Below are 23,898 nucleotides of genomic sequence, written 5' to 3' on the forward strand. Positions count from 1 at the left end.
TTAAAAATGATCCATTAGTTGTTCTGGCCATGGCTCAGATGGTGGGTCGCTTTCTGCTGCTTTGCGTATTATTCCAGCCATCTCTCCAACTGCAAAAGATCTCGGACATTACTGTGGTGTCGCGGATATTCTATTACCATTCCAATGTCAATATGCTGGTATGTCCGGCAGGAGTGGAGGATATATTGATGCAGCTTTACCTGGGATCGTCGGGAGCTTCGAACAGAGAGCTAAAAACCGCATTGGGCGCTAGGGGCGCAAACCTGACGACCTTTATGGAGTCCTATCGAAGCTCCCGATCACAGATCGCAAGGGATAATCCACAATATCACTTCGCCAGTCGGTTAATCACAGCCAAGAGCGTGAAGCTTCTACCCCACTTCCAGAAACTATCCCAACAATATCTCAATATGACTACCGACAATACCCTGAGTGCCCAGAATGCCGCGAGCATCAATCAATGGATATCCTCGGAAACAAATGGTAAAATCCAACAGCTGTTAGACCCACTGGCGTTGTTGAGCGACTCGTCAAAGCTTCTCTTCGTAAATACCAACACCTTTGAAGCCAACTGGATCGGCATAAAGAGAACCATTCAGCAGAATTTTTTTATGCCGCTGACGGAACAACATGTCCCCACTACCATGTTAATGCTCGAGGGGAAATATTCATACATATACCAAAAGAAATTGGAGGCCTACGTGGTGATTATTCCCCTTTCCAACGCCACAATGTCCATGGCTCTGATAGTGCCCAAAACCTTCAGGGGCATTGCCAAAGTGGAGAAGAACCTGAAGTATCTGGACTTGGATGCTAGTCATCTCAAAAATGTTAGAATCAAAGTGCCACTCTTCAGAATCCACTACAGTCAGGATGTGACCCAAGCACTGATTGATGTCGGAGTGAACCACATATTCACTCACACCGATCTTGACAAGCTCACCAAACCGAGGCAGAGACTCAAAGTCGACAGGATCTTGCAGTCAAATTTTATCGAAGTTAACAATCAGGGAGTTTCGGCTGGATCGGCTTCAGGTTATTATAAATGTGTATATTAACTATTTTTGCTAGATCATTCTATCATTTTATTTTAGATGATTTCTTAATGGACAGAACGAGTCCCAAAACAGTCAAGATGTTAACAGTGAATCGTCCTTTCTTGTTTGCTATTGTGAAGGATAAGAAGATTTACTTCTTTGGTCGAGTTATTCGACCTGATGCTTGAACTTCAGTCTTAAAATCTAAGCACTATGAATTCTTTCAAATAAAATAAGATTTTGTTAATCCGTAAGGATTAACTTGAGCAAAGGGTACATAAACCTAATATGATCTAATATTGTTCTTTATAATAATTCGTATATTAATAATCAATGCTATGACTAAACACATATTATTCTCTTAAATTGGGGCCTTACTTAGAGTCTCAAATTGTTTGGATGGGTCAGTATTGCAGAAGTTCTTCCTATTTAACTTCTTCTTCAGGATGAACTGTGTCTTAGTGTCTTTATTTTCAACAATCTGTAGTTCTTAAGTGAAATTCAGCTATAGTAGCAATTCAATACTTTTTAAAGCAGACATTTAACAGGCTTTAATAAACTGCATAATCTGTATCCAATTAATTAGACGCGAATAATCCTAAACTAATAATAAAAGTGAGATAATTCTTATCCATTAGTTATCCATTAGTTTTACTTCGACCATGGCCCGGATAGCTTGTAGTATTCTGCTGCTCTGTGTAGTGTTCCAGTTATCTCTGCAATTGCAAAAGATTTCGTACATTACCCTAGTGTCGAGGATATTGTATTACTATGACAACGTTAATATGTTGGTATGTCCTGCAGCCGTCGAGCAGAGCTTGATGCAGATTTACCTGGGATCGTCGGGAGCTTCGGAACGAGAGCTGAAAGCTGCTTTGGGCCACACGGGTACAAGCCAGAGTGCCTTTATGGAGTCCTATCGACACTCCCAATCTCTTCTCGCCAGGCAAAATCCCCAATATCACACCGTCAGTCGTTTATACACAGCCACGAGCGTAAAGATTCTACCCCAATACCAAAAACTATCCCAACAATATCTCAATATCACTGCGGACAACACACTGAGTGCTCCCGGGGCCAAGAACATTAATCAATGGATATCTTCGGAAACAAATGGTAAAGTCCGAGGGATAGTAGATCCCCTAGAGTTTTTGAGCGACTCGTCGAAGCTTCTCTTGGTGAATGCCAACACCTTTCAAGGCAACTGGATCGGACTACGCAGAACCGTTCAGGAGAAGTTCTTTGTGCCGCTGGTGGAACGTCATGTGCCCACTACTATGTTAGTTCTCGAGGGGAAATATTCATACATATTCCAACAGAAATTGGGTGCCTACGTGGTGATTATTCCCCTTGGCAACTCCACAATGTCCATGGCTCTTATTGTGCCCAAAACATATAAGGGTATATACCATGTAGAGAAAAACCTACAGCACCTGGACTTGGATGCCAGTTACTTGAAATATGTAAGGATAACTCTTCCACGCTTCAAAATCCTATACAGTCAGGATATGACCCAAGCACTGATTGATGTCGGAGTCAACCACATATTCACTCACGCCGATCTCGCCCATCTCACGAAAGTGAAGGAGAAACTTAAAGTCGACAGTATCTTGCAATCAAATTTTATCGAGGTTAACGAAAAGGGAGTTTCGGCTGGATCGGCTTCAGGTTAATATAGATATAGTTACTATTTTTCAAGAGTCTACCATATTTTTATTTCAGAAGATTTCTTAATGGCCAGATCGAATCTCAAAATCAGCAAGATTTTAACAGTCAATCGTCCCTTCTTGTTTGCCATTGTCAAGGGAAAAAAGATATACTTCTTCGGTCGATTTACTCGACCCAATGCTTAAGCATGTAATCATTACAAGTATGATGTTTTATAACTTACGGCCCTTTCTTACTTTTAAAATAAATATCATTTTTTGTTTGTCTTAAATTGGCGCTTTATTTAATGTCTCAAATTGTTTGGATGGATCATAGATTTGCTGTTGCAGGAGTGTCCTGTTTACTTCTTCTTCAGGAAGGGGCTGACGACAGCGGGAGCGGCGTAGGTGGTGATGGGAGCGGTGTAGGCGGGGGCGGCGGCATAGGTGGTCACCGGAGCGGTGTAGGCCGGGGCGCTGTACACCGAGGCGGTGTAGGCGGGGGCAGCAGCGGCGTAGGTGGAGTAGGCGGGAGCGGCAGCGGCATAGGTGGAGTAGGCGGGGGCAGCGGCGGCGTAGGTGGTCACTGGGGCGGTGTAGGCCACAGGAGCGGCAGCGGCATAGGTGGCGGCGTAGGCAGGAGCAGCCGAGTAGGTTGTCACCGGGGAAGCCAGGAAGCCAGCCTGGGCGGCGGCGAAGCAGAGGGCCAAGCAGATGAGGAACTGCAGAAAGAGAGTTAAATCCTTAAGAAATGTTCTGACATCCTGAAAATCAGGCTGGTGTACCCACCTTCATGTTGAGTTGTTTTGGTTGTTTGGGTTGGTTGGATTGTCAGTGACTGATGCTGTTTCCAAATTGGCTCGGCCATTTTATAGGCCAATTGTCGCCACCGATTGCCAAACAAGTTTCCGGCTTAGGCAGCCCAAATACAAAATCCAAATTAGAACACAATTGCGCCCGCAACCAGATTTCTGCCCAGTAACGTTCATTGAACGCGGATGCCGCGCCTCAGATGTTTGTCGGGTATTACCAGCCAACAGCGTGTCAAATGGATTACTCTCTGCCAGCATTCCCTTCGATCGATGGCGACACCTGAAACGGACAGAGAACCGATGTTACTATTCTGATTACCGATTGTTTGTTGAAACAACTTGGGTGATTTTGCGTGGGTGATTTAAACTACTTACCCCTTGAATGGGATCGCCTTTCCGTCTGCCAAAACCATTATTGTCCTAAATTAGTTATTACGTATAGACCCGAGAATTTGTCAAAACTTAAGTTACAATTATGCATAGTTATTTGCTAATGACTAGAAGTAATTATAAAGTAAAGTTTGTGCAGAAATGTCACAAGACTAGAGTTGAAATAAAACTGCAAAGTATTTAATATTAGCCTACAACTTTGGTTCAAGGCACTTTGAATAAGTGTACGGCCAGTCCTACACCGGAGTTTCTGGCAGGGCGGACGTCTTTGGTTCCACTGACCGCGGTTTCTTTCGCCGCACATCGATCTCGTAGAGCGCCAGACCTAGTTGGTGGACGAACGAGCTAAATTGCTTATTGAGATAGGAAACACTGAATGAGGGCGGCTGCTCCACGGCGCAGGTCCCTCGGAGATCGTCGTCCGTCCAGTGCGGAGCATCCAAGTCGCAGGGATGCCTTCCCTGCAGGCGAGGAAATGCCTCCGTCGATAGATGCGGATAGAAGACATTGAGTAGCTCGAAATTCAGGTAACTGCTAGCATTGGAGCGCGCCAGCGCCTCGTGAAGCTCGCCACTGAGCGATGCAGGAATGGCCAAATACAGCTTGTAGCGCAGACGATTTGGACCCGACAACTTCACCTCGCAGTTGCCACTGATGAGTTTCACCTTTTGCATCAGAAAGTCCAAGGAGAGGCCCCCGTATTCGTACAAATAGAAGTCCCGCTGCCGGCGATAGCGCTGGTGGGTCTGCATGTTGAAGTGCAGCACTCGGGAGCTCGGAATGTTGACCAAGTGCAGGGGCAAGCTGTACATGTGGGAGGTCATCAGGTGAACGTGCGTGGCAGCTGGCTTTGTGGCCACTACATGCGACATATCCGCAGCCAGAGGGTAAACCCCTGCCTGGTGTATGAATCCAAAGAAAAGGGTCAGCGCCACATTGCTCACGTACCAGATCTTTAGCAGATATGGGGCTGAGGCCTTGCTTGAGAGCAGTGTATCGTAAAAGCGGCGCAGCAGAGGGTGTTCCTTTTGGAAGGGATACTTTGCGCTGAAACCGGTCACCAGTTTAGGAGCGTGAAGGACCAACAATGGGAGCGTCACAGGCAGCAAAAAGCGAGGTTCCTGATGGTTGATCAGCGACAGAAAAAAGAGCGGCACGAATATGGCACCTGACATGAGAGACACAATGCTCTGGAAGCGGGGCAGCACTTGGTACTCAGCCTGAAAGAAGCGCAGCAGCAGCTGGGCAAAGGCCCCCAGCGATGCCAAGGCCAGGACATTAAAAAGCATCGGCATGTTCACCATTAAATGTACATAGCACGGATGCACTCCATGACTGGCAGTCTGTGCAGAGTCCAGATTCGCTTTGATAAAGTTCCACGGCGTAAAAACGAAGTTGTCAATGGACAGGTGCATCATGTGGAGTTCTCCCACGGTGAGATGTTGGTAATACAATGAATCACAGAAGATGAACACAATGAGAGCCGGAAGGGAACAAAGGCAGAAGAGTGCGATCCGCAGGTTAAAGTCCCGAAACGTAACAGTCCGCGTGCCCATGCCGCGCAACAGCCAGAAGAAAACCATTGGAGCTCCAAAAAGAAGGAAAGTCGGACGATTGAAGACACCGGCCACACATATCGTCGACATGGCCAGCAGGTGCTGGAGATTGTGGGCTGGCAGGGCGTTCTTCAGCTTCCAAATTCGTACACGCTCGCTGATAGATTCTGCCTTTTCGTATTTCTCCTCGAGGAACTCCTTTTTGTAAACCACCGTATTAGTGCGCAGCATGCACTCGGACACCAGACAGAGCAGCCAGGAGCACATGGCCATCTCCAAGCTGTTGGAGAAGGTGCGGGTACCGAAGACAAGCAGCACCCAGGAGCTACCCAGCGCCAGTAGCCGGATCTCAAAGCGCATTCCATAAAGCCGGCAAATGCGATACAAGCACCAATCATTGCTGTACGAAATCAGGGTGTAAATAATCCGCGGAAACACCACATAGGCATAGGTGCCAAGTATATCAATGTTCCACCAGGTGCGAAGATATATGGCGATGAACTCGTAGAAACTCCAGGGCACTCGAAGTAACGCAAAAGGTAATGTGATGCTTCTCACCGGCATCGAGTTGTTGAATTCCCAGGTCCGAGTGTGCTCCAGCCGAAAGTGGTCACCTGTAGGCAGCGATATTTGATTGAGGAATGGGATTTGTTAAAAGCATCATGGACTCTCACCTGTCATTACCTCCACGCTTTGGAAAAACTCGTCAGGATGCACATACCCCAGTTGGGGAACAAAAACAAGGACAAACCTTAGGGCCGCAAAGCAAAAGTACGTGCTCAGGTGACGGTCACCCGGAGCTCGGTTCTTCCAGATCTTGGTCAGACGCATTTTTAAGCGTTAACTCCCAAAAATACCTGAAATTTATGTTTTGTGATAAGAAAACTAAGAAGTATCCATTTGTTTTGGCTGGAGATTGCAATTAGTATGACTGTGCCGCAGTTTTGATGATTATACCACGGTATCAGTTGGTCACACTGTTAGCATTACAGTTTGAGAGGTACTCATGTTTGCGCCAAAGGTTTTGGAGTAATTGGTCTTTTAAATGTTAATTCTAATCAAAAATAGAGTTTTGTCAAGTTCTTATTTTTAAATTATTGTTAATTATTAATTATCAGGATGTATTTCATTTAATCGAGGAAAATAATCTTGAAAAAATTAATAAAAAAGTCGAATGGTCTGTAACTAATTCTGTTTTGCAAGCCTCGTTTGTCTGAACTTACGTAATTAATTATTTATAGTAAATTATTTTATAATAAATGAATAATTCCAGTATACAACCACTTTCCCGGAATGGCTTTTCCACCTCCACTTGCCACCACCTGATCCGACCCATTCAGATTTGTCTCACCTACTGTTGGATTGCATTCAAGCCGATGACGTAGTTTGCGGCCTGGCTAGGAAATTCGATATTGAATTACAGTTATATAAGCCCAGTTTTGTGGCAAAATAGTTCAGGAACGCACACACGACGCGGCTGCCATGATCCGCTGGCGTCTGTGGTTGCGGTGGATGATTGGACGTGCCACTGGATGGGAGGATGAGTGGGCTTCCAGTGTGGAAGTACGTCTCAATGGTCGTTGACAGACAGAGCATCTAAGCGCGACCCACGCGACTTAGATCAGCTAAGCTCCTTTCAAAATCAAGCCGGATCACCTACCCCAACCGCATCGAACGTGACTCACAGTACCTCCAGCCGACTCCGGAATCCGCCCCCGATCTAGTCTAAGTCTAGTCCCAATGCCGAGATTCGCAATTACGCTGATTTAGCCACTTGACAGTCTCAGTCCAATGGGCGCGCAACGCTCGCTGTCTTCGCGCTCAATAATTAGCAAATAAATAAATGAAATACCAAGTCTCTGCATAAATAAAACAAGCTTTTAATTATTCTGAAGAAACTCGAGCACCCACTCCTCGAATGGCAAACAAACGAAAGTGTGAAAAGCCTGATAGCGGCAATCAAAATGAAATTCAACTGAATCAACTATCTCCATAGTCGGCCATAAACACTCATCCGTCCCAGACTACCTCCTTCGAGGTTCTTGGAAACAGAAGCTAACGATAATTCAACGAGTTTAAAGCAGTTTGAATGAGAAAGTAGTGGCAAATCGGTGAAAAACGCAATTCAAAAGTTCGAAACTGTTACAAATTTTAATCGTTGTATCGTCGTTTCATTAATTTCCCAACATGGGACATCAGTTCTTTCTTCAATTATCCATCCCAACTCGAAAGTGAATTAGTGAAACAAAACTTTTGCTCTTGTCAGTCCAGTAATGTGGCAGCCATTTAACAAGGCATACTAGGCGCACTTAATGGGCCACGCCCACAGCGCCCACTTGAGGTGGCAGGGGTGGCGTTCAATCAACTTCGATGAGCAACAGTTTGCTGCAATTTAAGTTACACTTTGCCACCTGTCGTCCGGAAGCCCATTTTCTGGAGCTGAAAGCGCCAACCCCAAAGAGACACATCGAGCCGAAAGCGGCTCGGATGCGCTCGTCCTGCCGACGACTTTATGGCGCCCGCCTGCGCAGCGAACGTATAAAAGGAGGACTCCGGCCGGAGGATACATCAGTTGGCCCAGCGGAGCGGCGCGCGTCTCTCAAATCGGAAACCAAAAAGTTCCAAATACTTCCAGTGCCATGGATAAAGTGAATAAGTGTTTAAATTAAATTTCAAAACTCTTTGTTTTTGGTGCTGTGAATATTACAGATTTTTTCTAAAAATGTAAGTGAAAAAAAATACTTAAATTCTCTGTTTTTTTGAAATCTTATACATTTTTAAAACTAAGGCCCATTTCTTATCAAAAGTTCATTGTCTGATATTTCATTTCTAAACTTTTTAGAACCACTTAAAATTAAACAAAGTGTGAAGCTTTTTTTATAATTTTTAATAACAATTTTTGAAGATTATTTTTTGTGGTCCTCCTATCTTCTAACTGTCTTTTGATTGTTTTGAGTTTCGCCTTCTTGGTCGCTATTTTTGGCACTTGTCTTATCAAACATTTCCCATTTGGGAATTCCATCTGTCGCCGTCCGTCGGCACATGTGTATCTGCAATTTTCTTTATCTCTTGGCCTGGCTTCGCGTGTGGGCCACAATTAAATGGTAATTAAAATGTCACCAGCGGGGTGTGAGTGTAGAGGGCGATACCGCCGCGGAAGATCAAGGCTGCAATTGTTTTTAATTTCTTCTGCAGATTGTTAATTCATTAAGCTAAGTACTCGTTCAGCATTTAAGATAAAATATGGTTAAAGGATAAACATTAAACACCTTGAATGAAAAACAATGGAAAACGAATTTATTTCACGACATTGACATTGAACAGTTTCCAGAGGCCAGTATGAAAGCAATAGATTACAGGAGTTTAAAGGACACCACGGGTGTTCCAACCAGCCTCTGGTCAGGGACGATTACAGGCTGTGGCACAAGGGCTTACAGAGAAAATAATGTGTTTAAATATAGAATAATATTTTTAAAACATTAATTTTAAATACACTCCTTCTTGAAGCATACTCTCCATTTTTTAAAGAAAAGTTCTCCTGGTTTAACTAGAAATAGAGGTTTATAGTGTATTTCGTTAATTTCGTTGGATGTATTTAAAAATTGTGTGTTTATTTGAATCCTCCCCTTGGGCTAGAGATTGTAAAATGCAACAGAGACCATCACTGGCCAACCGAATAAATGGCCATAATTAGCCATGCGCCATTAAGCCTGATTTCGTTTGTTTATTCCCAGTTATTGGCCAATCCATTCAACGAGTCCAGCATGTGAAAAGCCGCGGGGAAAATGCAATTTTCACGAAAGCTGCGCTAAAAGGGCCGGAAAAGTGAGAGGATATTCGGAAAAGGATTATCAGAGGTGCTGTTCCGTCTCAAAACGAGTGATTTTTCACCTTCTGGCCGAAACAGATCGAGTGCAAATTTCGACTGGCTAAGCTCGTGCCGCGATCGGCGTATACTGCCACGCCCCCCGGTGCAGCTCCATCGCCACCGCCCGCGTCATTCCTTTCGACTCGCCGCAGCATGGATCGCAGCGGGAGTGCAAACAATGGCTCTGAGCTGGGTGGCTCCACGGCTTCCACGGCGTTTCGCACAAACACGGCTCCCTGGAACAATGACAAGGAGTCGCCAAACAACGAGGACGATTCGAACGAGGACGATGGGGATACTGCCACGCCCGCAAAAGTCACAGATCCTTTAGCACCGCGATTGGCAAACAATGAGGTGAGTCTTGCCCTAAAAATTCTGTAATTATTATCCTCAAAATATACAAAAATGTCCTCCTAGTAACCTAACCTATAATCCTGCATTATTTTCCCCATGATTCCAGCGAATTTTGGTTGTCTCCGTGACGGAACGTACCCGAGAAACTTGGGGTCAGAAGGCCGAATTCCTGCTGGCAGTGATTGGCTTTGCCGTAGACCTGGGCAATGTCTGGCGATTTCCTTACATTTGCTACCAGAACGGCGGCGGGGCCTTCCTGGTGCCCTACTGCGTGTTCCTCATCTTTGGAGGCCTGCCCCTATTCTACATGGAACTGGCCCTGGGTCAGTTCCATCGATGCGGATGCCTCAGTATCTGGAAGCGCATCTGTCCGGCGCTGAAAGGTAAGTTGAAAAAAGAATAAACAACAGGCTTATTATGGGCTTTAAAAAAAAATGATTCGCAAATAAAAATTTACAATATAAAGCTGCCTCCGGCGGCCAAATACGATGCAAGATTAAATGGCAATTTAAATGAATTACAAATATTGAGTTTTAGTCGCGAGCAGGTATATTTATTGCGAATAAAAAAGAGATTGCATATTGGAATCTACGAAAGCTTTCAATATTTACACACACCGGAGCCTTTTCGCCGGGGGGCCCCCTGAAATGTTGTAATGAGAAATTAAGTATACGCATGGGGGACATGCGATGCTACACATGGCTTTGCAAAATCTCATGTTGTTGATGTCTGATATTTCACGCTCTGGTAAGCAATATTGTCTCAGCCAGATCCTGTGGCCACCCGCACTTGTTGGAGCAAAGTTGTAGCTGCTTTGTTTTTTTATCATTTCGGGGGTAAGGCACACACACACACACCCCAAAAAAAAAAAAAATTAGTGACATGGGAAGTTGCTATTGTGTGGTTGGGACATTATCAGGCATTCAAACGGATAAGAAGTCGCCAGATTTGTTGCAACAATTAACGAGGCATTCAAGCGGAAAGCACAAGGCCCAAATCAGAGCCTGCCATCCATCCGGGCTTAAAGCCCTAATTAAATTGTCCTCAAATTGATTTACACCATGAAGAGCCATGAAAAGCTATGAAAAGCCTGTCTCAACGGCCGGAGCAGCGCAGCAACAGAAAGGATCTACTGAAGGGGAAGTCCTATTCAAAGTTTTGCGTATCGAGTTGATAATTTCATTAGATGACAAACAAAAATGTATGGCTATAGCAACTTTGCAGCTCGCTTTAAGCCGGGTCAAAACTTTTGCCAACTCACTTGTCTAGGCCAAGTCATTTGGCCTCTATTTCCACACCCGTCTTCCGTCCTCCGCCTCCCGCCAAGTGCTCCGTCTTTTCAGTCGAAAAGCAAACAGCACTTTGTGGCAGGCAGTCGTCATTTGCTCAACAAGTGTTTGCTTTGGCAAACCTTTTGTCGAGCGATTCAAATGAAAAGGAGCAGGAAACTTAACTTAAAGGAGCAGGCAAGCCAAATCACGTGACGTGTCTTATTGGCCTCATAAGTAAACGGGCAGTAAAAGGAAGTCCCTGGCTTGCACAAAAGCTGAAACCTGCAAATTGTCACGCGGGAATATTCCGATTGCTTTTCTGATTCCTCGTTTCCGACATTTTTCAATCAGAAGTATTGGCATTCCCAGGTCGGCTTCTAAGTGCTACCTGTTGATTTGAACGACTGACTTGGTTGCCTCGTTAGCCAAACGATTAAGTTAATGAATAACGAACACGATTTCCCGGAGCAAGATATTCAAATGAAATGGTTCCGATTCCAGGTGTCGGCTATGCAATCTGCCTAATTGACATCTATATGGGCATGTACTACAACACGATTATTGGATGGGCGGTGTACTATCTCTTCGCCTCGTTCACCTCTCAACTGCCATGGACGTCCTGCGATAATCCCTGGAACACGGCCAACTGTATGCCCGTAACAAGTGAGAACTTCACAGAACTGGCAACCTCACCGGCCAAAGAGTTTTTCGAGTGAGTCCTCCAACGATATCCTTAAAGATATGGTATGTTTCATTTATTTCTCTCATAGGCGAAAGGTTTTGGAGAGCTACAAGGGCAATGGCCTGGATTTTATGGGTCCCGTAAAGCCCACCTTGGCCCTCTGTGTCTTTGGCGTGTTTGTCCTGGTTTATTTTTCGCTTTGGAAGGGTGTCCGAAGTGCTGGAAAAGTCGTTTGGGTCACAGCCCTGGCTCCATACGTGGTGTTGATTATCCTTTTGGTAAGGGGAGTCACACTGCCCGGAGCGGATGAGGGGATCAAGTATTACCTAACCCCGGAGTGGCACAAGCTGAAGAACTCCAAGGTGTGGATCGACGCAGCATCACAGATTTTCTTCTCCCTGGGTCCTGGCTTTGGAACCCTACTGGCATTGTCCAGTTACAACAAATTTAATAATAATTGCTATAGAGATGCTCTCATCACCAGTAGCATTAACTGCCTGACCAGTTTTCTGGCTGGGTTTGTAATATTTTCAGTTTTGGGGTGAGTTCTTGCTTTTAAACAAAACTATATAGTATTATCCTTATATTATTTTGATTTTCAAACCGATACATTCAATTTTCCTTTAGATACATGGCCTATGTCCAAAAGACCTCCATCGACAAGGTGGGTCTGGAAGGTCCTGGCCTGGTATTCATTGTCTATCCGGAGGCCATTGCCACAATGAGTGGCTCGGTGTTTTGGAGCATTATATTCTTCCTGATGCTCATTACCCTGGGATTGGACAGCACTTTCGGAGGACTGGAGGCAATGATAACGGCCCTGTGCGATGAATATCCTCGAGTGATTGGTCGCCGGCGTGAGCTGTTCGTCCTTCTGCTGCTGGCCTTCATCTTCCTTTGCGCCCTGCCGACGATGACTTATGTGAGTATATGCTGGATTTCAGGAGTGTGATTCGGTTAATTAACCCCCAAGTGCGGCTAATACATATGCATGTCCGGGACGACCAAGTGGCCCATTTAACGCACCATAGTGTCCAAATAGCAGGCCCCAATCGCCTGTTTAAATATGCCAACTAGGACTCGATGGATTGCCGTGTTAAGTGCTTTTTATCGTTCGCCAGTTAATCTCCTCCACACACTCGCTTAACTTTTCCAACCCATCCTTTCTTGCATTTTTATCACCTGTCAAGAGCAATGGGCTTGTTTGCCCTCACCTGGCCAAACAACCACCGCACTGGTAGTCAATGCTCTGGCTCTGGCTTCGGGTCCGTCTACTGCTCCTGCTCCTGTTGCTCAAACAGTGTCTAAACACTTCAAGGAGTTCAGTTCGTTCCACCTCCTGCCACTTTATCTGATTACATTTGAAATTGTAATTTGCCGCCTTCTTTATTTCTGCCTGTCCTGGCCACTTGAAGTGACCCGTTTCGGTCAAGGGATCAAGTCATTCAATAACTCAGCCCGCAGCCATTAATCAGTGTCGGTTTTATTCGAATCTTTACAATATGATGGCTAATTAAATTGCCATATTTTTCCTGCCTAGATATTTAGTTTTAAATAATAAATAAAATATCCTTCTAGGGTGGAGTGGTGCTGGTTAACTTCCTGAATGTCTACGGACCGGGATTGGCCATACTTTTTGTGGTCTTTGTTGAGGCCGCCGGAGTTTTTTGGTTTTACGGAGTGGATCGCTTCAGTTCGGATGTGGAGCAAATGCTGGGCGCCAAGCCGGGACTGTTCTGGCGTATATGCTGGACATACATTAGTCCTGTGTTCCTGCTGGTAAGTAAAGGAAAGAACATCTACAAAATGGATATTATAATCTTTTATTTTAGACCATTTTCATATTCTCCATACTGGGCTATAAGGAGATGCTTGGCGAGGAGTTCTACTACCCCGACTGGAGCTTCCAGGTGGGCTGGGCGGTCACCTGCTCCTCGGTGCTGTGCATCCCCATGTACATCATATACAAGGTATTTTTCGCTTCCAAGGGCGGATGCCGGCAGCGGCTAGTTGAGTCCTTTAAACCGGATGACAGCTGCGGCTCGGTAGTGCCCGGCCAGCAGGGCACTTCGGTGTGACATGACCACGGCGTCCACCTCAACATTCGCACCAGCTGCACCACCATCAAGATCTACAATCTGCGGTGCAACGGCAGCAGCCATAGCTTGTCACCAACAACCTCAGGGGCTTTCGACACGAGGAGCTACCACGCCTTCAACCACACAAAAAATCTCAACCAGAGCTGCCCCCCACCGGATCCGATCCGGAATCAGTATCAGTATCAGCATCAGCATCAGTACGAGCACGGGAATCAGCCCCAGAATCGGATCAGCCACGATATTATTAGTACTAGTCTTAGGCAGTCGCATAGCCATAGTATGAGTCTCTGCTCGGTGCAGAGCAATCCCATGACGAACATGAGGACGCCACTTTCTGCCGAGGACAATAACTGCTCCCTGCTCAAGTTTCCCCTGGCCAGCGAGTGGCTGGTCTAAGCGCCCACAAACTCACACACTGTACAGCTTGGGGGTCCTGCAAAGCAGCCATTTTACAGGACTCCCAGAGCTCCAGTTCAAAAGTTGGGAAATGATGATGAAATCGAGTAACTCAACGTTTAATCTTGTTTGATTGCTTTGCAAGCTCATAGTGAGCCTAAGTATTGTAGTTGTCCAGAAACAGTAGAAACTCTAGCCCTAGTTTGTAAGCGTTAACTAGCTCAGCTGTAAGTAACGAGAACTTTGGTAAAATGCTTTCTAAACAAATATCTGCTCTAAGATAGAGATCCCTGTACAATGCATTACTCACACATTTTTCTGGCGTTGGAGAGGCAATCGTAAGACAGCCACTTGCATTGTTTCTCCACCGCGATTGTTGATTTTGTTTCTTTTAAATATAATTTCGGTTATACGAAATAAGAAAACAAGGGAAGTACTTTCTTGGGAGTGGTAATGGCAGTGGCGGATTTAACAGGTGGCCAAAGGCGCGCTTGCCCACTGGGCCCCCCCGACGAAAGGCTTTCAGGGCCCCTCGTGCTGAAAGTTACACCTTCGATTTCTTTTCCACAAATCTGCATCAAAATCTGGGAACAAAATATTTTAAAGATTTTTTGTCAAATTTTCTGGGCTGTCCCCTTCAAAATGTGCAGAATGCATGAGGAGCCCCATATGACCCACTGCGAAGGCCATATCTTAGGAAATATTCATCCGATTCTTGAACGGAATACCTTAAACGATTTTTGGATTGATTCTCCACAAATCTGCATCAAAATCTGGGAACAAAATATTTTTAAGATTTTTTGTCAAATTTTTTGGGCTGTCCCCTTCAAAATGCGCAGAATGCATGAGGAGCCTCATATGACCCACTGCGAAGGCCATATCTTAGGAAATATTCATCCGATTCTTGAACGGAATACCTTAAACGATTTGTGGATCGATTCTCCATGAATCTGCATCAAAATCTGGGAACAAAATAAGTTTAAGATTTTTTGCCAAATTTTCTGGGCTGTCCCCTTTAAAATGTGCAGAATGCATGGAGCGCCATATATGACCCACTGCGATGGCCATATCTTAGGAAATATTCATCCGATTCTTGAACGGAATACCTTAAACGATTTGTGGATCGATTCTCCATGAATCTGCATCAAAATCTGGGAACAAAATATGTTTAAGATTTTTTGTCAAATTTTTTGGGCTGTCCCCTTCAAAATGCGCAGAATGCATGAGGAGCCTCATATGACCCACTGCGAAGGCCATATCTTAGGAAATATTCATCCGATTCTTGAACGGAATACCTTAAACGATTTGTGGATCGATTCTCCACAAATCTGCATCAAAATCTGGGAACAAAATATTTTAAAGATTTTTTGTCAAATTTTCTGGGCTGTCCCCTTCAAAATGTGCAGAATGCATTAGGAGCCCCATATGACCCACTGCGAAGGCCATATCTTAGGAAATATTCATCCGATTCTTGAACGGAATACCTTAAACGATTTGTGGATCGATTCTCCATGAATCTGCATCAAAATCTGGGAACAAAATATGTTTAAGATTTTTTGCCAAATTTTCTGGGCTGTCCCCTTTAAAATGTGCAGAATGCATGGAGCGCCATATATGACCCACTGCGATGTCCATATCTTAGGAAATATTCATCCGATTCTTGAACGGAATACCTTAAACGATTTGTGGATCGATTCTGCATGAATCTGCATCAAAATCTGAAAACAAAATATTTTAAAGATTTTTTGTCAAATTTTCTGGGCTGTCCCCTTCAAAATGCGCAGAATGCATGGGGAGCCCCATATGACCCACTGCGAGGGCCATATCTTAGGAAATATTCATCCGATTCTTGAACGGAATACCTTAAACGATTTGTGGATCGATTCTCCATAAATCTGCATCAAAATCTGGGAACAAAATATTTTTAAGATTTTTTGTCAAATTTTCTGTACCCTTCAATGTACCCTGAAAAAATTTTGCCCACTGGGCCTTTTTCCTTAAATCCGCCACTGGTAGTCAACAGTCTTCAACATAATTCAGTTAAAAAAGCAAAAAAATATTTTAAATTATTTAATTTTTAATTACATAAACTTGCCGGTAGTTAGTAGTACGCGTAGCTGGCAAACTATTAAACAGGGAGCATACATTTAAAGGATTTTGTGGAAACGATAAAGGTGCAGGGATGATTGGTGAACTCGATGACGAATTTAATCCTGCGGCGCCTGCTTCCTTCGCTTGCGACGGGGCTTGCGCTTCTTCTTTCGCTCCTATTTACGCGACCCCTTACCGGCCTCTTCCTTGCCCTTGTCGGTCTTCTCCTCGGACTTCTTACCATCCTTGTCCTTGGTTTCCTTGTTGTCCTTGTCTTTGCTCTCCTTGTTCTTCTCCTTCGAGTCCTTGCTGTCGCTCTTGCCCTCCTCGGCGTCGCGGTTCGCCAGCTTGTTGTTGATCAGATTGTGGAGAGCGATGATCGACCGCACCATGGAGGCCAGGTAGACAACCAGCATCTGATCGTTCGTCTTCACGTACATGGTGCCCGTGAACTGGTCGTTGGTGATGTCCGGAAGAAGGTTGAAGATATCCTGCAGCTGGTACACAATCTGGTGGTTGATGGGCATCTTGCCATCGCCGACGCGCTGCAGATACTGCTTGATGTCGCGCAGTTGAGCATTCAGTCCTTTCAGACCCATCAGCTGGTTGGTAATTTTCTGCGACAGGCTGCCCACCGTCGTGTCCTTGATATCGCGCAGGAGATGCTCAACACCCACTTCCTCCGCCTCTTCCGCTCCGATTTCGCTAGGCACATGCTCGAAGGTCTTGCTGGTGGGCGAGCCATCGTCATGAACTTCCTCTACTGAGATGTACGCCTCTGTGGGCAGACCCAGGTCCTTGGGCTTTGCATCTATGATGACCAGCACGGAGTTGGGACAGTAGCGGCGGATGAGCTCATTGATAGCAATGTCGTTCTGATGCAATTTGGGACCAGTGTGGTACCATCCCACAACGCGCTCCCTGGCGTTGACCTTCTTAAACATGCCGTACATGTTTTCTAGGTAATCGTGGTCCAGGAACCACACCGACTTGTCCTTGTCGTCTTCGTCAAAGGGCACTGCAACGGAAGAAGTGGTTTAGTCGAAGAATTTTATGCTTTTGTAACCACTACTAACCTGCAAAACTGTTCGACACATCTAGGACTCCTTTGGAGCGCCAGCACCCAAGGAGGACGCCCACGACGCGTTTCTGGTTGCCGATCTTGCCCATGCGATTGAAGTGATCCACCACGGACAGCAGCACCAGCGGATGCACTATCACTTTGTTTACGCTCACCTCCGACGACGGCATCTTTGTTTTGTGTTTTTTTTCTGTAATCTGGCTGGGATTTCCTTAGTCAAAGCGCCGCTTGCTGGTTGCCAGGTGATATCTGCTTCCTGATCAGCGATTTAGCTATTTGCACAGCTCTTGGCAAAATTTGTTGCGTTTTGCGGCAAAATATGAGATCCCCAAAATGACAAGCAGAAACTTCTTCTTCTTTCTGCTAGACAGTCACACAGAACCCCACAGTGCTGAAAATTTGTTAAATAGTGTTGTAAAACATGCAAATGTAGCCTGAAACAAAGATGTTACTATATAGCCAAAAAATTTGGCCTATTTGTAAAATAAAAAATTTATGACAAATCTATTCATCTAGATTCTAGAAAATAAATCAAAATAAAGTATTGTTTTTTTTTATTTGAAAAGTTAGACTGTGACTATTTAAATTCCTACTGCTACGATTTGTATGTTAAAAATTTGCTTTTTTTGTACCTAAATATTATAAAAAAAATTTAGTTTTTATATAATTAGTCTACAAAAATTTGTTATTAATATACGATAAGGAAAGATAAGAAATTAACTTGAATAAACATACTTGGTGGTGTTGCCAACTATCGTGAAATAGTGTTACCAGAGTTTCAAATTGAAGCCCTGGTTTTCGCGGTTGCTTGCTTAACAACAATCTGGTCTCTTTCTTTTTAACCTCTCGTTTCGGCAAGGCAAGTACTCCCCACGTGGCTTTGTGCTTAATTTTCGCATTTTTTGCTATTTTTAAGTGTGTTTTAACTAATTGGATTGTTTTTTTCAATTAGATCCGACTTGGAGTTTAACGCGGAAGTCGCCACATCCAAAAAACTTATATCAAAATGGCCGATGTAATTATACTTCCGATCCCAGATAACATTTGGCATCCGTGCGGGGATTTGGCAAAATTCAATACAAACTGCCTAAAGCACGCCTTCCAAGTGTTATTTGTGAGTTCCCAATGGGATAGATAACTAATACCGGTTGTTTTAAACTTGCAGCAAGTCGATGAAAACCTGAAGAAGAAGCGTACCTTCAAGAAGTTCACCTACCGTGGTGTGGACTTGGACCAGCTTCTGGACATGCCCAAGTGAGTTTGTTTTACCCTATACATTAAGTGTTTTTATTAACATACGGTTTATACCACCAATAGCAACCAGTTGGTTGAGCTGATGCACAGCCGTGCCCGCAGGCGTTTCTCCCGCGGCCTGAAGCGCAAGCCAATGGCTCTGATCAAGAAGCTACGCAAGGCCAAGAAGGAGGCTCCCCCAAATGAGAAGCCCGAGATTGTGAAGACCCATCTGAGGAACATGATCATCGTCCCCGAGATGACCGGCTCCATCATTGGCGTCTACAACGGCAAGGACTTCGGACAGGTGAGTGCGGTGTCATTTTCAAACTATGGGTGGCTTTTCCCAACAGAAAATCACCCTAGTCTTGGAAAACGTCTAACAATAACTAATAACTTTAATCTACAGGTGGAGGTCAAGCCCGAGATGATCGGTCACTACCTGGGCGAGTTCGCCCTGACCTACAAGCCCGTCAAGCACGGTCGTCCCGGTATTGGTGCCACCCACAGCTCCCGTTTTATTCCTCTGAAGTGAGCGCTGCTCATCTTTTGGGATTTTGATGCGTAATAAATGAAACGTTCTTTTATAAGAACTTTGTCGCGTTTCTTTATATTGCGATGATCTACCCGAACCAAGAAAAGTAAAGGAGTGGATGAAACTTAAGAAATGTACGTTATCTATTTATTGGAACTTTTAAATCAGTTGCTGCTATCCCGCTGGCTGGGATATGGAGCTATCTGCGCTGGCGCCGGGCGATGTTCTGGCTGCTGCTCCCGATGCGGTCGTAGGCCGTGTCTTTCATAACTGGGGCACCCCTGGGACTCCTGCTCGTGGTCATCTCGCTCACATCGGCCGATCCGTAGGCGCTGTCTTTAACTTGAGAAGCATACGGTAGGAGGTTAGCGTAGCTGCTCGAGTGCCGGGCATCGCAAAGCTCTGAAAGTGCGGCAAGGATTAATGGCTAGCCGGCGGTGGTAGTCATCGCCTTAAGAACGTGCTGCCGTTGGGGGAAAAGCCCGCGCTTGCGGTCGTGCTTGAGGTTTGAAGGTGCTGGTTTAGAAGCTGCAGGCTATTACTTTGGTTGTGAAGGTTAAAGACGCCCAAAGCGGGATAAGCAGCGGTAACGATGGAGGACTTAAGGATGCTACGACTCGAGCTACGGGTGCCCACACCTATGGAGTTTTTGGCGGCGGGGGAGGTGTTTACATCAAAGGTGGTGGTGTTTTTGGTTAGCAAGGGATTGCTGCTCAGCGAGCGCTGGATCGTACGTGGATCAGCCTCACCTAGACGATTCAGCTCCGTTTCCATGGACGTGTACATGGTCAAGTTGCTGGCCAAAAGGTCCTGCCGCGATCCCAATGTCATCAGACTATCCGCATTGTTCAATGTGGAAGCTGTGGTGCTGTAGTTGGAGGAGGGACTGGCGGACTTGGAATACGACATGCCAACCTGGCCCATCTCGCTGGGACCTTGCTGCAGGGCCCCCGTTCTCGGGTCAAAGTGCTTCTGGGTGGCATCTTTTAGGGTGCTCTTGATCTCTTTGGCGCCCGGCTCCTGGGGGCTTAAGGTCTGCTTGCGCAGCGAGGAAATGTGCCCGGGTAGGGGCTCCCTGGATACAGACGAAGAAGGCGAGGCGGAATTGGTTTCCTCGTTCTCCTCCTAATCGTAGAGATATGTTAAAAGTTTGGCTATTATATGTAGGATATTGCCAAGATCTCACCTCATCCTCCTCAGTGATGATGGACGACTCAATCCAGTCTTTGATGCGGTTCTTCTTCTGCTGTCGATCCACATTCGTTTCTATCCCGCAATCGGCCAGGGTATACAGCAGTCGATTCTTCTCATCTGGGCTGCTGTGGAAGGAGTACATGGACGGGCACAGCTCGTCGGTCTCGTATTCGGCCATTTCCTTCTGAGCAGTCTTGGCCAGCCAGCGGTCATCTAGGAACTTGGTCACATCAGCCAGGCTCTTCGGGCGATTGGAGATCCTGGCAAAGAAGCGCTTGAACATGCGCTGAGCATTGGACGTTAGGAGTTTGAAAAGACGCGGGGTTCGTCTTAGAGGCATCATCATAAGACCGCCCTGCCAGGCCAAATACCGAACATAGCGAGGGTCGTCCGAGGCAGCCTTCTGCCAGGGCAAGCATCCCGTCAGGCACACAAAGATCACAATGCCAAACTGCCACACATCATGGCTGGGATCGGCTCTGCAACATATAAGGTGGGTTAAGTTTCTGGGTGTAGTGCTAATCAATTAGAGACTTACTTGTAGCTACCCTCTGGTTTGATTTCTAATACTTCAGGAGGACTGTATGGCAGCCACTCGTTACGGCGCTCCACCACGGATCCTGTGGGATACGATTCCCCGAAATCGCAGAGCTTGATGCGCTGAAAATCCGAGCGGTAGATAAGCACATTGTCCAATTTTATATCCCGATGCACTATGTCTCTGCAGGATTAGATTAAAAAATAATAGTTTTTGGATAAGGTTTCAGATAACTTTAATAGATACTTTTTAAAGATATCTTATGTCGAAAAATCGTACATTAGTGTTTAACATTTGGGTCACAGGTCGTATGAGTAATTTTTACATGGCAAACATTCAAAATGGCGGTTAATGTACGAAGAAGCATTTGTATTTTGTGAGTAATTGTTGTATACGAGGCATCAAATGCATTTAAAAAAACATAACAAATAATAATAAAAAATAAACTTAAAAATAAAATAAAAATAAAATAAAACTTACTTTGAATGCATGTAGTCTATGGCCGAGGCCAGCTGTTTGGCCACACGCTTGCTGTAAACTTCGCCAACGCCCGAGTCGGTCACGTTCGATGTGAGATCCCCTAAATATAAAGAAATGGTATATAACAAGGCTTTCTTTTAGAGAAAGTCTACCAAAAACTCACCAAGCGGAGCATATTCTTGGGTAAAAACATAAAATCCGGCTGTTTCAAAGGCCACATCGTAGGTGGTTACAATATGTCGATGTACACCCAAATGGAGTCCGTAGTGGAACTCCCGGTAGAAGTCCCGCAGAGTCACATAGGGTTTGGGCACAGCCTTTAGGACCATTTCAGTCTGGGATCCACGGTGCTCGACCAGCAGTATCTTTCCGAACCATCCTTCACCGACAATCTGTATGATATCAAACTCGTCCACAAGCTGGATCTATATATAGATGGGATATTAAAATAGCTGTGATTTGCTATAGAAACTATACATCAATGTATTCGTTTTGGATTCTGATCAAACTAATGGTAAAAGGAAATGTTATGATGCTCGTTCTCGGAAACCTGTCGGTATCAATTATTTGGCCAACATTTCAAAAATCACTTTTAGAAGAAGCTACAAAGGCTTGAAAGAAAAGAAATTGTTCTTTCAATTTCCTAATTATAGAAAAAAAAATGTTTAAGGTTCTCAAGAACAAACCTTGACATTAAGTAAACTTCTAAAAATGGACTTTAATCATTAACAATCACCTACATTTTAATTGGGTTTCGATACGGTAGAATCAAAGAGCTATAGCTCTATGTAAATCGCTACACCTCGTTTGAGACCCTCCTCAACTAAAACAGAACAATTAAACGTACAGATGTATGGGCACATGTCTATAGATACATATAGTGTATGCGTTACCTAGACCTATTAAACATTACTGTATTCGAGACCGAGACGATGCCTATTGCTGTTTGTTTTTAATGATCAGAAATCTAATCGTTAACATGGCATTTTCCCCGGCGCATTGTAGACGATTTCCCGGGGAAGAGATTATTGGCAACATGCCCATCTAACCGATCAAGACGCGACTGGGACAAGTCGAAGTCTTGATACCTTTCTATATCTATTTGTTTATTTTCATATAAATCACCAAATAACAATAATTGGTTAGACGATGAGAGTTCGTTGTGATTGGGACTTTATAGGGAATATTTACTCACCTTTTCCAATTCAAACTCTCGAATTTTGTGAATGTGTCCACGTGGCTTCTTCGACATTTTGACTGTTTACATAGGTGCTCTTTTTCAGTCGAAAATATTCTTCCAGTTAAAAGTTTTGTTTATAATTCACTTCACATCACTTGATTCACTTCCAATTCGGCTTTACTTTGTCCATGAGCAGGCCAATAAAATAATTGAAACAGTTTATGTACGCGAATGTATCTACCAGAATGTATCTACATATTTACATTTTGTATACAGCAGCAGCGTTGTAAATATTTATAGCGACAGCAGCAACAGCAACAGCAGTACCACCAAAAGCACCAAAGGAAAACATTTCTATATCTGTGGGATTCCTTTATGCCTGCTAGTACATATCTTGATTTTTTGTCTTGGCTTTTGTTGTTGCTGCTGCTTCTGCACGCAGCTAAAGTAAATTAAGATATGAATTGATCGTCGGCTGTGCGGGGATTTAATTTTTGCTTCCTGGTAAACGGACATGGGACGATTGCACTGCGGCTAGTGGAAATTCACCAAAAACAAAATAATAATCCACCGAGCGCCGAGCGTGTGTGCACATATAAATATTTGGACACATACACAGACGGCAGGAATTTAAAATCTCTCGCCACTAGCGAAGATTTCAGAACCAGGCCAGAAATCTCGTAGTCGTCACTCTCCCGGCTTCTGTTCAATTCTATTCGGTTCTGTTTTGATGCTTGTTTTCTCTCTTCGCTTTATGCATAATATCAACAGCTAAATTAAAAATAATGCCCGCTTGCTTGCCTCTTATATAAAAACCTTTTCGAAAGTGTGTGATTTTTGGCCCGAACCGAAACGATATCGAATCATTTGTATCCAGCAGATTCACGCATCTCTACACGCACCGCCACGAAACCGTTAACTGCGCCCGCTTTCCACATACACCTTTATCTGTGTGTGTGTGTGTGTGTATTTATACCGCTGCACTATTCTGGAATAAAATCAAAAGAATCTGCGCTATGACCCATCCGATATACACGACCGCTCGTTGCCAACTGCTCTCGGTTTTGATTTAAAAAAAGATATTCTGAGCAATGCAAGCGAGCGTTTTCGAAAGAAATTTCGAAATATGTTAGGGAGGCTAAGGGATTTGAGAAAGAGAGAATTTTACAGAAAAGTTCGTTAGTGAAGAAAGCCATTTTACAAAATGGCTAACAAAACTGAACTTTACACTGTTAAACGCCTTGCACTTTATTCTTTATTTCTGCTATTGGTAAAAAGATATAATCCAAAAATGAATTGTAAGTTTAAAGTACCGATTATTATGATGCCTTTAACAATAATTCAGTCCATAAACTGTGTGTTTTTAAAGAGAATACATAAAATCAAAGATACCACAATATTTGACATTTTTACAGTGGGTTAACAGACAGTATCCTCACTTAACAGAGCTTGGCA

General features: G+C 44.5%; 8 protein-coding genes across 15 annotated transcripts; 4 read left to right on the plus strand and 4 right to left on the minus strand.

Moving 5' to 3' along the window:
- Nucleotides 1–18: 18 nt before the first annotated feature.
- Nucleotides 19–1,384, plus strand: LOC108125650 (serine protease inhibitor 42Dd-like). The gene is made up of 2 exons (XM_017241919.3): nucleotides 19–1,035; nucleotides 1,095–1,384. Exons 1-2 carry the CDS (start codon nucleotides 30–32, stop codon nucleotides 1,223–1,225), a joined length of 1,137 nt encoding a protein of 378 aa, XP_017097408.3. The 5' UTR covers nucleotides 19–29; the 3' UTR covers nucleotides 1,226–1,384.
- Nucleotides 1,385–1,697: 313 nt separating this feature from the next.
- LOC108125762 (serine protease inhibitor 42Dd-like) lies at nucleotides 1,698–2,944 on the plus strand. Of its 2 annotated transcripts, none has more exons than XM_043210622.2 (2): nucleotides 1,698–2,705; nucleotides 2,763–2,944. In XM_043210622.2, exons 1-2 carry the CDS (start codon nucleotides 1,700–1,702, stop codon nucleotides 2,888–2,890), a joined length of 1,134 nt encoding a protein of 377 aa, XP_043066557.2. In that variant the 5' UTR covers nucleotides 1,698–1,699; the 3' UTR covers nucleotides 2,891–2,944. The 2 variants fall into 2 exon arrangements, with proteins under 2 accessions (XP_043066557.2, XP_017097574.3); XM_017242085.3 differs by having other exon boundaries at nucleotides 2,760–2,943.
- A 26-nt stretch (nucleotides 2,945–2,970) lies between these two features.
- On the minus strand, nucleotides 2,971–4,080 carry LOC108125761 (vitelline membrane protein Vm26Ab). The gene is made up of 3 exons (XM_017242083.3): nucleotides 3,871–4,080; nucleotides 3,473–3,775; nucleotides 2,971–3,405 (listed from the first exon to the last, which is right to left on the minus strand). The coding sequence occupies exons 2-3, from the start codon at nucleotides 3,476–3,478 to the stop codon at nucleotides 3,046–3,048; spliced, it is 366 nt and encodes a 121-aa protein (XP_017097572.1). The 5' UTR covers nucleotides 3,479–3,775; nucleotides 3,871–4,080; the 3' UTR covers nucleotides 2,971–3,045.
- On the minus strand, nucleotides 4,044–6,371 carry PIG-Z (phosphatidylinositol glycan anchor biosynthesis class Z). The gene is made up of 2 exons (XM_017242084.3): nucleotides 6,116–6,371; nucleotides 4,044–6,055 (listed from the first exon to the last, which is right to left on the minus strand). The coding sequence occupies exons 1-2, from the start codon at nucleotides 6,270–6,272 to the stop codon at nucleotides 4,122–4,124; spliced, it is 2,091 nt and encodes a 696-aa protein (XP_017097573.3). The 5' UTR covers nucleotides 6,273–6,371; the 3' UTR covers nucleotides 4,044–4,121.
- A 1,665-nt stretch (nucleotides 6,372–8,036) lies between these two features.
- SerT (Serotonin transporter) lies at nucleotides 8,037–14,539 on the plus strand. The gene is made up of 8 exons (XM_017242066.3): nucleotides 8,037–8,165; nucleotides 9,176–9,663; nucleotides 9,770–10,046; nucleotides 11,436–11,646; nucleotides 11,705–12,157; nucleotides 12,244–12,538; nucleotides 13,195–13,395; nucleotides 13,449–14,539. Exons 2-8 carry the CDS (start codon nucleotides 9,463–9,465, stop codon nucleotides 13,692–13,694), a joined length of 1,884 nt encoding a protein of 627 aa, XP_017097555.1. The 5' UTR covers nucleotides 8,037–8,165; nucleotides 9,176–9,462; the 3' UTR covers nucleotides 13,695–14,539.
- A 1,629-nt stretch (nucleotides 14,540–16,168) lies between these two features.
- On the minus strand, nucleotides 16,169–17,761 carry Rpn8 (regulatory particle non-ATPase 8). The gene is made up of 2 exons (XM_017241898.3): nucleotides 17,279–17,761; nucleotides 16,169–17,220 (listed from the first exon to the last, which is right to left on the minus strand). The coding sequence occupies exons 1-2, from the start codon at nucleotides 17,451–17,453 to the stop codon at nucleotides 16,379–16,381; spliced, it is 1,017 nt and encodes a 338-aa protein (XP_017097387.1). The 5' UTR covers nucleotides 17,454–17,761; the 3' UTR covers nucleotides 16,169–16,378.
- A 306-nt stretch (nucleotides 17,762–18,067) lies between these two features.
- On the plus strand, nucleotides 18,068–19,109 carry RpS15 (ribosomal protein S15). Its single transcript, XM_017242052.3, has 5 exons — nucleotides 18,068–18,142; nucleotides 18,236–18,298; nucleotides 18,449–18,537; nucleotides 18,601–18,823; nucleotides 18,926–19,109. The coding sequence occupies exons 2-5, from the start codon at nucleotides 18,290–18,292 to the stop codon at nucleotides 19,049–19,051; spliced, it is 447 nt and encodes a 148-aa protein (XP_017097541.1). The 5' UTR covers nucleotides 18,068–18,142; nucleotides 18,236–18,289; the 3' UTR covers nucleotides 19,052–19,109.
- LOC108125737 (serine/threonine-protein kinase SBK1) lies at nucleotides 18,944–23,511 on the minus strand. 7 transcript variants are annotated; one of them, XM_070278144.1, is made up of 7 exons: nucleotides 22,459–22,694; nucleotides 21,427–21,688; nucleotides 21,264–21,363; nucleotides 20,784–20,966; nucleotides 20,238–20,724; nucleotides 19,801–20,176; nucleotides 18,944–19,393 (listed from the first exon to the last, which is right to left on the minus strand). In XM_070278144.1, the coding sequence occupies exons 1-7, from the start codon at nucleotides 22,513–22,515 to the stop codon at nucleotides 19,251–19,253; spliced, it is 1,608 nt and encodes a 535-aa protein (XP_070134245.1). In that variant the 5' UTR covers nucleotides 22,516–22,694; the 3' UTR covers nucleotides 18,944–19,250. The 7 variants fall into 7 exon arrangements, with proteins under 7 accessions (XP_070134245.1, XP_070134244.1, XP_017097538.2 ...); XM_070278143.1 differs by having other exon boundaries at nucleotides 18,944–19,453; XM_017242049.3 differs by adding an exon at nucleotides 23,260–23,511 and having other exon boundaries at nucleotides 19,319–20,176; nucleotides 22,459–22,680.
- Between the last annotated feature and the right edge of the window lie 387 nt (nucleotides 23,512–23,898).

This window comes from Drosophila bipectinata, chromosome 2R (assembly GCF_030179905.1).
Source record: "Drosophila bipectinata strain 14024-0381.07 chromosome 2R, DbipHiC1v2, whole genome shotgun sequence".
NCBI classification, from domain to species: Eukaryota; Metazoa; Arthropoda; class Insecta; order Diptera; family Drosophilidae; genus Drosophila; species Drosophila bipectinata.

Excerpts from the sequence above, each read along its gene's own strand:
- LOC108125650 (XM_017241919.3), top strand. The coding sequence starts at position 30 with ATGGCTCAGATGGTGGGTCGCTTTCTGCTGCTTTGCGTATTATTCCAG. Across the intron at positions 1,036-1,094 it reads TTCGGCTGGATCGGCTTCAG|ATGATTTCTTAATGGACAGA; the intron begins GTTATTATAAAT and ends ATTTTATTTTAG.
- LOC108125762 (XM_017242085.3), top strand. The coding sequence starts at position 1,700 with ATGGCCCGGATAGCTTGTAGTATTCTGCTGCTCTGTGTAGTGTTCCAG. Across the intron at positions 2,706-2,759 it reads TTCGGCTGGATCGGCTTCAG|AAGATTTCTTAATGGCCAGA; the intron begins GTTAATATAGAT and ends TTTTTATTTCAG.
- PIG-Z (XM_017242084.3), bottom strand. The coding sequence starts at position 6,272 with ATGCGTCTGACCAAGATCTGGAAGAACCGAGCTCCGGGTGACCGTCAC. Across the intron at positions 6,056-6,115 it reads AAGCGTGGAGGTAATGACAG|GTGACCACTTTCGGCTGGAG; the intron begins GTGAGAGTCCAT and ends CGCTGCCTACAG.
- SerT (XM_017242066.3), top strand. The coding sequence starts at position 9,463 with ATGGATCGCAGCGGGAGTGCAAACAATGGCTCTGAGCTGGGTGGCTCC. Across the intron at positions 9,664-9,769 it reads CGCGATTGGCAAACAATGAG|CGAATTTTGGTTGTCTCCGT; the intron begins GTGAGTCTTGCC and ends CCATGATTCCAG. Across the intron at positions 12,158-12,243 it reads GTAATATTTTCAGTTTTGGG|ATACATGGCCTATGTCCAAA; the intron begins GTGAGTTCTTGC and ends ATTTTCCTTTAG.
- Rpn8 (XM_017241898.3), bottom strand. The coding sequence starts at position 17,453 with ATGCCGTCGTCGGAGGTGAGCGTAAACAAAGTGATAGTGCATCCGCTG. Across the intron at positions 17,221-17,278 it reads TGTGTCGAACAGTTTTGCAG|TGCCCTTTGACGAAGACGAC; the intron begins GTTAGTAGTGGT and ends CTTCCGTTGCAG.
- RpS15 (XM_017242052.3), top strand. Across the intron at positions 18,538-18,600 it reads CAGCTTCTGGACATGCCCAA|CAACCAGTTGGTTGAGCTGA; the intron begins GTGAGTTTGTTT and ends TACCACCAATAG. Across the intron at positions 18,824-18,925 it reads ACGGCAAGGACTTCGGACAG|GTGGAGGTCAAGCCCGAGAT; the intron begins GTGAGTGCGGTG and ends TTTAATCTACAG.
- LOC108125737 (XM_017242049.3), bottom strand. The coding sequence starts at position 22,515 with ATGTCGAAGAAGCCACGTGGACACATTCACAAAATTCGAGAGTTTGAA. Across the intron at positions 21,364-21,426 it reads CCAAGAATATGCTCCGCTTG|GGGATCTCACATCGAACGTG; the intron begins GTGAGTTTTTGG and ends CTTTATATTTAG. Across the intron at positions 20,177-20,237 it reads TCATCACTGAGGAGGATGAG|GAGGAGAACGAGGAAACCAA; the intron begins GTGAGATCTTGG and ends CTCTACGATTAG.